General features: G+C 35.2%; 1 protein-coding gene across 1 annotated transcript in view; it reads left to right on the forward strand.

Moving 5' to 3' along the window:
- Positions 1 to 8834, forward strand: part of LOC129436413 (26S proteasome non-ATPase regulatory subunit 9) — a 31493-nt gene extending 22659 nt beyond the window's left edge. Inside the window, exons 4-6 of the mRNA XM_055194542.2 lie at positions 7964 to 8065; positions 8216 to 8304; positions 8635 to 8834. Coding sequence (XP_055050517.2) covers positions 7964 to 8065; positions 8216 to 8304; positions 8635 to 8662 — 219 coding nt within the window. The 3' untranslated portion in view covers positions 8663 to 8834. The remainder of the gene's footprint in view (positions 1 to 7963; positions 8066 to 8215; positions 8305 to 8634) is intronic.
- Positions 8835 to 12058: the final 3224 nt, after the last annotated feature.

The raw sequence follows: 12058 nt of genomic DNA on the forward strand, positions 1-12058 counted from the left end.
AGTGAACAGGGCCATAGTCCAGGCAAACTAACTCATTTTGGAGCAAAAAATAGAAGTAATTGTAAAAGAATTTTTTTCAGCCTAGATCATTTCTATGAGGTGTCCAGAACAACATACTAAAAGTCCTAGGAAATCCTAGTTGAGGAAATATGTTAATTTCTCATCAATCCAAAATGTGTGCCAATAAGGCCAGACTACAATACACCCCAATGGGGCTATTTTTTTCCTTTACTCCTATCAAAATTAAACTTTACACAATGAAAGTACCCATGAAAAGTAATTTTTTTTGTATTACAAGTTGCTTTGAAAATTAAATTTAATATGCAAATGAGCTATACACTAATCGAATATGCCCAAAATACAACCAAAAGTAACTTTTTGGTATTACAAGTTTCTTTTGAAATGAATTTGAATATCGACATGAGCTTTACACTTATTTAATATGTCCTAATTTGTATAGACAGAAACATAATTCATATGTATGATAAATATATCGGCCCAATGTTCATCCAATCATCCTGCTGCTTTCAAACTGGCCTCTAACCTGAAAACTGTCTGGCTTGGTAGTTCCTGCCAGCTGTATAAGCCCCGCCGGTATTATCTTCAGGGTCACGGAGGAACACAAGCCTGAACAGAAGGGGAGGGTTGTGGGGTTTTTTTGGTGTGTTTTTGTTTTTACATTTTTTTATGTTTTTTATCCAGCCTGGATCCTCAACCCCTTCTTTGTGGCTTTTGGTTCGGGGACCCCCATATCATTTCCTGGTTTGTTCTTTACTTGGTTCTTCCCCTCCGGATTATATTCATCTGATAAAATTGCCTCACTAAAGCAATCTGAATTGCACTAGCAAAATCTGTACAATTTAAATGCATGTTAAGTTAGAAAATAGATCAACACAGTAAATCATTAACAAAACACAAGAAAGACTGATACCTTTTTTCTTAAGGTCACTAGTATAACAGCATAAATGTACCTGAGGTTTCCTTGCAGCATTGATATGGGTAAAAAAATTGCATTGCAAAATACATTCATTACAATGCAGTGCAATTGGCCATTTATTTTGTTGGGGCACTATTATGGGTCAGTGCTGAAACAATTGATATAAAATCCTCTTATGTTTCAGAATTGAAATGACATTTTTATTAAGAATGTGTAATTGATTGTTTTCCATACTTACATTTTAATCAGGGAACGAAAACACTACCGTATTATAGATATTTCTTTAAAAGCAACTAAATGATTTCAGACTTTTTCCATTCAAGATGACACATCGAGCTCTTCAAACAATCCAACCCTAATCATTTTGAGGCTTTAATTCTACATCTCGTCTATTTTGCATAGGAAAGGGATGGCATTGAAAAAAGTAAAGAATGACACTGGCTTTTTCAAACAAGTTAAGGTGTTTAGCCAGTCACAGGAAAATGTGGGAAAAGGCATCATCATTGCAGGTGAAAAAGCTCTAGTATCACTGTATGGGGGCAAAAGGATGAATCACTGGACATGCTAAGATACAGGCGATTCTTTATTAAAGGAACTCAGAACTCATCTCCAGTGGAAGCTCAATCTCTCCCTCCAACCTCAGCAGCTGCAAAGTTCCATAGTCTTCAGGTCTTTTACCAAATGATGAATTGGAAAGGGGGAAGTGAACCTATGGACCCAAAACCTTGGGGGTGCCATGTTTTGGATGGGAGATTAATGCCAATAATGACTGATCAGCCAAGCAGCGTAACGAGCCAACACCAGGTTACTTTTTGCCAGGCTGGGAGGACCAGCTTAAACCAGCTACTGCCACCTTAAATCAGCAAAAAACAGCTACCAGCTTATGCTGGTCTTAGCTAAATATTTCAGTAGGGATTGTTAATCACTGCTATGACTAAACACATACGCATAGGTCTAAAAGGTACCAAATTGTGAGAAGCGCTATATAAATAAAATTGAATTGAAAAAACTGTAGGTTAGGTTAGAGGCCTGTCTAAAAGCAGCAGGATCATTGGACGAACATTGGGCCGATATATCCATCATAAACACGAACGGTGTTTCTGTCTATGCAAATTAGGACATATTAAATAAGTGTAAAGCTCATGTGAATATTCAAATTCATTTCAAAAGAAACTTGCAATACCAAAATGTCACCCCTGGGTGTATCCTGGGCACACTCGATCAGTGTATAGCTCATCTGCATAATAAATCCAATTTTCTAAGCAACTTGCAACACAAAAAAAACTACTTTTCATGGGTACTTTCATTGTGTAAAGTTTCATTTTGATAGGAGTAAAGGAAACAAATAGCCCTATTGGGGTGTATTGTAGTCTGGCCTTATTGGCACACATTTCGGATTGATGAAAAATTAACACATTTCCTCAACTAGGATTTCTTAGGACTTTTAGTATGTTGTTCTGGACACCTCATAGAAATGATCTAGGCTGAAAAAAAATCTTTTACAATTAGTCTGTCGTAAAACGCTATTTTGCCTGGACTACCAGACACATCGAAATTTAAACATGGTCTGTGTATGTAAATCCTGCGTTTCGGTCGGAGTGTTGTTCCCGTTTTCTTGTTCTTGACGTTCGCTGAATTCTGGGTTTAATCTGCCGCTTCAGTGCAGTATAGCCTCAATGTAACAATGAGCACGATCTCCCGAGACACTACAATAGGCTACTAATAAATGATTAATATGGGCTGTTTTCTTGTACAAAATTAATTATTTTAAGATAAATGTACAACATGTAAAAAGACAAGATTCTAGCAATGTCAAGATTAGGGATGGGCATTTTCCAGTAACTTACTATTACCAGTAATTTACTATTACTTTTAATATTTAATTTTTCGAATTTTTAAGCTCTTAAAGAACGAATATTCGTTTATTTAAATTATGTTAATTAAGACATGGGTGTTTTGTATTTTTCATTTTGTCATAATTTCACAGAAGGCTTAATTAGGAAATATCCACAACAAGCTAAACTTATATTCTGTATGTATATATATATGTATGTATGTATTTTTAAGTTGAAAACATTGTAAAAAAATATATTTTATTTATATATATTTTAAATTCTTCTTAAAAAATATCCTACAGAAAAAAATGCGTTAAAACTTAATGCGGAGCGAAGTCTAGTCAAATCCTTAGTTTCAAGTCGGTCGTTAGTATTAATTCATTACTGTTTGATCTTACATACATTATATTATACGAAATATTATACACTAACCCCAAATCTAAGCGAAGTTTGAGGACTTGCGAAGTTTAAAGTTTGAGGACTTGACAAAGTAGGCTATCATCATTTAAACAGACTCAAAACACCAAGAGCCCGGAGCAAATGAAAAAACACATCTACATAACCGACTGCTCAGTCGCCATTTAAATATCTTCTCAGTTTAGTTTGACATGTATTTGTGAATAAAGAAAACCGTATTTATCCTACCTGCTTCGGTGAAAGCCCGTTCTTCTGACTAGATACAATAATGCTTTGCTTTAAACTGCCATGTGCAGTTATCCGGTTCATTTTCAAAAGAGCACCGCATATAATAAATGTTCTCCGTTTCATTTCGTTCTCCGTGTCTGTCTCCTTATTAACAAAATAAGTAGACTTTATAACAGAAAGCTTACAAATCTCTCATGATGTGTTGATTCGGGCGGCGGAGAAGCACGTTTAATAACACGTGAGCCCTCACTGAGCCAGTGGCCAAATACGGCGCGGCGCGGACAAACCCGGAGATAAAAGGAAAAACTTAAATTCGTCTGCATTGCCAAACAATCAGAAATACATACAAATTAATGTTCATGTATATTTTACATTTAAGTGTGTAAAAGACAGTATGAAGTGAAAAAGCATCAAATAAGTTGTTACCCTTTGGTGGCACATTAAAAACAAACAAACATTCGAATAGCATTTTTTAAATTCGAATTATTATTGCCATTCGAATATCCGTGCCCATCCCTAGTCAAGATCAAATGCCTGACAGGATATTTTCACAGACTAACACACGTCACGTCTCAGGCATAGACTACAGTATTTAAAATAGCATATATGCATTAGTTATATTTTCTATTTAATTTATAGAGAAATTCACGCAAAGATATTAGGTTAACTAGTCTATAAGAGAGTAAGTGTATGTCGACTCGTAGCGGAGTGGGGAGGGGGCGTGGCATCACGATGGTGTCTCTCCATCGTGATGTCAGTCAACCATCACGATGGACGATGATATCGTCTATCGGCACAACCCTATCACAGACGTGCCGCCACAAACTGCAAGAAAAACACTGGTATGGTTTTCCTGATTCTCAGATTTGTTTTTTACAGCTTAAAGGGAGTTTGGGAACTTACAGCAAAGCACAGATGACAACAGGTTTGCTTGAGACAGCGCAAGCGTGAAGGAAAGCTAATCTTGCATTTAGTGATGACGCTGGTGGTGATGATTCTCTTAGACCAGTGGTTTTCAAACTGGGGGCCACGAGATGGTGCCAGGGGGCCCCCAGTTTTATGACATTTTATGAAATACATTAATTGATCATGAATTCTGTGTAATTAAACCTAAAAAAAATAAGGCTACTAACCAAAAGCACTACTTTTTTGTATAATTTAATGTTTTGTTTTATTAAATAAATTATTAATTATTAAATTATTAATGTTGCGTTTTAGAACAGTTTTTGTCACAAATTTTCTTTGGGGGGCCGCGAAGGAATGCACCGTACACAAGGGGAGGCCACACGCTGAAAAAGTTTGGGAACCACTGTCTTAGACTGATCAGTGATCTACAGTGTTTTCACATCACGTTTTAGTATCAGCTCTCCTCACTTGGGACCCCAACCGAGGTGGTTCTAAAAAAAGTAGTGGGTACTACGTACTGTACCCAGTGGAAAAGCCCCCAAATTGAGCTGAGGTGACCCGACCCGTGGGGTACTATGCAATGGAAAAGACATGGACAGCCACCATCCCAGAGAATGCATTTGCTTGCAGGTGAAATATGCTGTGAACATAAACAAGCTGTTCATCAGCACCCTGGAATCATGCACAGACCCATGAAATACCACAAAGTGCTCAGCTGCTTCATCAAAATAAAGCTGCAGAATTGCCAGACCTGTGTTGATATGTCAGTAAATGTGATAAGTTTGTTAGAAAAATAAATTTGAATAATGCTTTTTTTCATATGGTATAGAGTTCTATATGTCTTCATTAGGGGTCAAGCCCAGAATGGGCGAAGACCCCTATTGTATCTGTTAGTTTTCTTATTATTATTAGTTATTCTTCTTCTTCCGCCATTGCGGTCTATGGCAGCCCATAGAACCGTACGTAGGAAAGTTATGAAATTTGGCACACTGATAAAGGACAGTCCAATGTGTCCCCATAGCAAATTTGGAGTCTCTATGTCTAACCCGCTAGCGCCACCAACAGTCCAAAGTTGCACTTACGTTTTTGCTTATAACTTCTGACCCATACGTCCTAGAAATTAAATTCTTGTTTCATCTGATTCCTTGGCTCAAGACGATTCGACTGGACCCTATGACGTCATTTTCCGTCATGAAAATTTTTCCGCCATTTTGAATTATTCGTAAAACCTACTTTTGCGAACTCGTCCTAGAGCTTTAGCCCGATTTCCACGAAAATGGGTATGTAGCATCTACAGACCCTCACGGCAAAAAGTTATGGAATTCATGTCAATTCGTCGATCCGTTTCTGTAAACCGCGTCAACGAATTTTACGTAGAGCGCAAAAAAACGGATTTGAGGCTGTATCTTCGGCAAACTTAAGCCTATTGACACGATACTTGGTACTTGTGATGCCAGTCAGGAACTACGGGTGCATGCAGAGTTTCGTCACAGCGCCACCTAGTGGTCAGACTTACGCTTTACACATCTATAACTTTGGCTCCGATTGACGTATTTTCACTGGACTTGTTTCTTTGGAGTTCTGAATAGTTGCTGAGTCCAACGATACCAAACATGCCAGAATTCGCCTTACGGTTAACCCTGCGCAGCAAAATAGCGCTTAAAAAATACGCGTGAATATCTCCGCGAGCGTTTTTCCGATCGACTCGAAAACACCATAGGAAGAAACTAACCTTACCTTCTGAACAAAAAATTCTATTGGCGTTATATTAAAATATCCATCAGAAATGGCCAAAAATGGCAAAAAACTAAAAATTACCTTTAAATTTGGTGTTTTTACACATAAATGGTTATAACTCTGCAACAAAATGTGATTTTTACACCAGATTTGATACGCTGATGCATGAGCACATTCTGAGACCACACAAAAAAAATTGTATGCTTGCACCACTAGATGGCCTTATAATTGAACAAAACCTTTGATAACAAGCCAGCCTTATGGTCATACAACTGTTTCTTAACTAAACTAAAGTGTATAGTCATAAAACTAGCTAGATGTAACACAATCATGACCTGATGTTGCATGCAAAATTTTTTCATTGCGCCACCTACTGGTTTTGAGATAGAATATGGTATTTTTGCCTAAAACTACTGCAACAACACATCTAAAACCATGAGTCATCATGGGTTATTCCTTTCATGGCTTTGACTATAATCACTGGTGGTTGCCAATTCACTCCCTAGCAACCATTGAGAATACCTTATCAACCGTTTTTGCAAAAGCTATATCTCTGAATCAGAACATCGTAGAGACACGGGGATGGTCTCTTTTGACTAATTAAACTTGTTATAACATGACGTGACCCATGTTTTGCCACTGCAAACACCACTCGCATGTCCTTCAGTGCTCTAATGTTCCATGATTGTCAATAACAGAAGGACGATTGCAGACAAGAACTTAGATTATTTTTGTTAATAACTTTTTTGTTTTTTCATCTAAAATTATTAGGTTTACCTAGGGTCTTCAATTTGCTTATCCAATCTCAATTTTACATCCTTTTGTGCCCTTTTCGGCTTGACCCCGGCATTGCTGCTTGCAGCTATATTTTATTATGATGTTTTTCCTATTGTTCCTATGTGTTTCATTTCATTTATGCCTGGATTAATTATTGCTTGACTACAAATGTATTTCACAGGAAATGTATTCACATTACCTGCATTTGTCCAATTTTGTATTTATTAAGCATAGCTGTCATCTGACAATGCATATTAAATTTCAGTTTGCCTGTTTTATAATATTTTTGCCAGTAACAAAAAATAACAATAAAATAATGAAGTATAAGTCAGCATCATTTGGCATTATTGTATGTATAACTGTTAGGGTGGGCTAGCAATGCACTTCTGGGGTATTCTATCCTATTTTCTGGTAAGAGATCATGTATTTTTGAATATTGAGTATAAAACCAACAGTCTTATCCAAAGCCGAGATCTTCAAGGTCTCCTTTTCCACACATTCCACGCTGACAAAGTCTGCACAAAAGTAGGGTTGTCGAGTTACTGATGCAATCAGGTATTTATGCACCTGTCCCTCATACAAGCGCAAAAGTTGTTATGCTTTTTATTACATCATAGGTCATGTTAATGTGAACATGGTGGATGATGTCCATACTTAATGCAATCGGGGTAATGTGCTTACTGTTTAAGCGATCGTTAGGTACTTATATTATTTACTTGCATTAAGTAATATATAATCACGTGTTATTTAGGGGTCCTGAGTGTACTGTAGATTAATGAACACAATTCAATTTAGAAGATTGATTTGACTGCAGCATTACAAAATTTAAAAAAATGAAGCGGGTGTAAATGAAGAGTTTCGTTGCAAAACGAGATAACCACCGTTTTTTTTAATTGTCCAGAAATCTCGTTTTTTGGTTGTGCATTCCAATTAATTTCAATTCAACTGCAGTTGATTTGTTTTGATTTAAACCTTAATAACAAAAATGTTAAAAAATGGATTTATCTCGTTTTGCAACGAAACTCTTCAAATACTTCCTGAATCCATCCTTATTGCAAAGTATGGGCATCTTATATTTAGCAACCAAAACACCTTTTCTTTTTACAGTTTTAATTCTTCTGTTTAGGGTTTGCAAGTTGGCGATGAGGTTCTCGAGTTTGGGTCTATAAATACACAAAACTTCAGGAATCTTCATGACATTGCTTCTGTTGTTCAACACAGTGAAGGGGTGTGTTGCAGCTCTCCATGCAGTTAAAAATAATTTAAACTTAGTCACATGTATTTCTTAATTCTCACATCTTAATTTTTTTAAAAATAAATACCACAAGGTTTAGTTTTAGTTTATCTTACTGGATTATTCTGTCTTTCCTTCATATAGAAAAGCCTACGTGTTGGAGTGATTCGAAATGGACAAGAAATACATCTTGATTTGACTCCTCAACAGTGGTCTGGTAGAGGATTACTAGGGTAATGTTTACATCTATATATATATATATATATATATATATATATATATATATATATATATATATATATATATATATATATATATATATATATATATATATATATATATATATATATATATATATATATATATATATATAAAGCAACAAGTAACGTCTTTAGCTTAAATAGCCTGAAGATTCATACTTTGATGTTACCAAGGGGTAATATCAACATTTAAAATACATGCAAAGCTTTAACAAAATTTGGTAAGCTGATAATGTATCAGTTGTGTATGGAAAAATAATAAATTAAGCATATTAAATTATTTTTTTATTCTTCTGTCAACAGGTGCAACCTAGTACCTGTCCGCAAATGATCAGTGAGAGTACAAGATTTATCGGGCTAAAAGTGTATCCTAAACTGCAAAGTTGGACTTCTCTTCTTCACTTCACATTTAAATATAAATTTAATTATAAATACATGATATATGGTGAAACAAAAGTGACTAAAACTAAACAGTTACAATAAAAAAACAATACCTTGGGAAAGTTGCTGTGTATGTTCTTAATTGGGGTACGGTCATACAAGTTACAAAATTAATAAATACAACTTTTTATTACTGTTATACAAGTACTGTTTTGGTTTTGATTATATTGTAATTTTTTATATATCTTTATAATTTCTATAATATATCTGATTTACCGTTTTGAATTCAACATATAGTTCTGTGCAAAAGTCTAAGGCCACCACCACCAGACTTGTCTTAGAAGTTTTAATGTCCATCCATATTTATTTTTCAAACTATTTTATTTTATTTTAAGATACAAATATGAAATATGTACAAAAAAAAATGTAGGACTTAATGTCTTCCTTTAGGCATCGTCAGTGTTTAGTGTGGCCTCTTTTGGCACTTAATATATATTGAGCGTTTTTGAGCAGAATGAAGTAAAAAGACTCATTTCTTTAAAATTATAAATAAGCATTTAATTTTATTTAGATTTAAGAGATCCTGCAGTTTCCTGCTATTACTCAAGTGGAAGGGGAGTTTACCCTAAAAACTTCAGTTTACATTTTTATATAGTTTTAATTCTATATACACATTTCCTGTGTTTTCAATCTTGAAGAACCCATCACATGTTTTAAAAATCACAAATTTTAGGTTTTGATACCACATGAAAGTTATGTTTTTTTTTTTTTTACTTTCATAGCTTGTCTAACAACAAAGACATTATCAGCTGATCGCTATGATGTTAAGGAATGCAATTTTACATAGTGTAAAATGGAAAAAAAATCTACTGTTGTTCTATAAAATCTATAGTAAATAAATAAATACTATTTAAGATGTAGTCATATTACCAGGGCTGTGCACAGACATTTTAAGGGGCAGTGGCCCTAACCAAAAAAGGGGGCACAATTTATATGGTATTTAATATTCTATATGATTTATGTAATTACCGACAGAAATGGTACCGAATTACTAATTCAGCAGCTAAACAACTGAGGTAATGTAATGAATCAACCTGTTAATTTAACAAATTTTTTATTCCAATTAAAGAGGGGGGAGTACTTTGAGCTTGGACAGCACGCCAAATATGCTTTTTCTCATTCCCTATTGGTTACATGTTCATGCAAACTCGTGAACTAAGAGCTAAAATGTCCCTCAGTTTACACTGCAAATCTATTTTTTATATATATTTGTAAACAAGAATTATCTCAAAGAAAATGGTTTTTTAATGCAATTAATTCCCATTTTTAAGGGACTTCATTTTAACTTCAATTAATTCCTTGCAAGTAACCACAAATACATGCATAATATTTGTTGATTTTATTTAATTGATATAAAAAAGAACAGGTAACATGGTGGACAGAGGAGAAACAAGGTGGACACAATGTAACAGGATGGACATCACACCAGTGAACAACAAAGCAGTGCCGGCCCGAGCCCCTTAGGGGCCCTAAGCAGAATTTGTTTGGGGGCCCCCCTCCCACCATTTTTTTATTAAAAAAAATAAAGAAGTTACAAACATTTATAAAAAGAACAAATTTGCACATTAAGTAAGTTCTAAAATTAGCATTAGGTTCAAATCAAATGAATCATAACACTGTCTTTATTGTATGAATTAAATATAATTATTTTTTAGAGCTACAGAAGTGATTTTCTCTTTGTCTTGGATTGCTTGATTAACATTAATGACAAAGACTTAATGTGTTCAAGTGCTATAGTTGGGTCCCCAGTGCTTCTATCAACCTAGAAAATGTAATAAAGATCAACCCAGTTACTTTGTTTGGGTAAGCCATTTTCTGCAAGCGTGTGAAAAATTAGGTCGTTCAGATTTCGCCTATTTTGTGTGGTAGGTAGCGAGGCGAATTACAAGAATACCGCCCCCTTTATCTGCAATATCCAACCACAGCACTGCCATAGCGCAGAAAGAAAGAGAGAAAGAAAAAAGTACTTGACAGTACAATTGAGTTTCAATTACAACAAACCACCATCAGTGTTTGCATTTCATCAGCTCATTTGTATTTAAAACGACGCACCCAAAAACGGCACATTTTTGCTCAAGACTACAAATTAGCAATTTTAACATGGTATTATAAATTATCTGTGGAGTATTTTGAGCTAAAACTTCACATAAGTATTCTGGGGACACTAAAGATTTATTTTACATCTCATAATATGACCCCTTTAAGTAGGTTAATTGAGGTTACTGTCTCTTTAAGAGAAGCACGGACCTGTGCTTTCTGCCTAATCTATTCATATAAACCTAGACATAAACAAATGATTTATTGGAAAAAGAGTACTGTGGAGATCATTTTGTTTGTATGTGCCCTGTCAAAAACAGAAAGATGTTATGTTCGCTTGCTTTTTTTTAGCTTTGCTGAAATGCGTCTTCACATGTGTGCACTACCGAGTGCACGTAAGCGCGCACGCACACAGTCGGAGGAATTACAAACGGCGCAGCATAAAAACCTTACGTTGTTTTTAAGTGCTCTACCCCTCAAATTTATGCTAATGGACTTCAGTATGACACACAGTAGCGTAACTCTCTCTAAAGTTTAAACATTAAGTGATCTCTGAAGGGCGTAGTGAGGATCACCTCTCTGACCAGAGCTGGACCGGACACATTTAACATAAACCTGCTCACTTTAGTGTCTTTTTGCGGGTTAAATTGTTTAAAATCACTTGAAATATTAAAGGGGTCATCGGATGAAAATTGCACTTTTTTTTAGCTTTTTATGCATGTAGTTATGTCCTTGCCATGTCTGCCAACTCCGTAAAGCTGAAAATAAAATACTCAGACAGTGTCTTATATAGTGATGTTACGTCTGACACCGAAGCTTCGATGCTTGCTTCAGACTCGAAAAGTCCTTGCAATGAACCACTGTTTCGGAGCTTGTATCGTTACGTCACTAGTCACGTGAAATACGACGTCTGAAGCAAACACACTGTTTCATTTCTGTAGTGAACCACACGACTGCTTTGATAGCCCAATACGGTGTTGACAGGTTTGAAACTTGGCGGCTTTATTTTTCACGCAACTGAAGCCAAACCATAGAAAAGCTTTCTAAACAATTTTTGTGTACTCCAGCATCATCTGTTTCGTGCGAGAGAATATTCTCCAAAACTGGTGAATTTGTAAAAAATAAAAGAAATCGCTCACATCACCAAATAGTATATTAGGCTATATTATAAAATTATTTAAAAATATATTATAATTAATATAAAATTATATTTCTGAATATAATCTGCCACATTATAAATACATTTTTA

Source organism: Misgurnus anguillicaudatus, chromosome 21 (genome assembly GCF_027580225.2).
Source record: "Misgurnus anguillicaudatus chromosome 21, ASM2758022v2, whole genome shotgun sequence".
Lineage (NCBI taxonomy): Eukaryota > Metazoa > Chordata > Actinopteri > Cypriniformes > Cobitidae > Misgurnus > Misgurnus anguillicaudatus.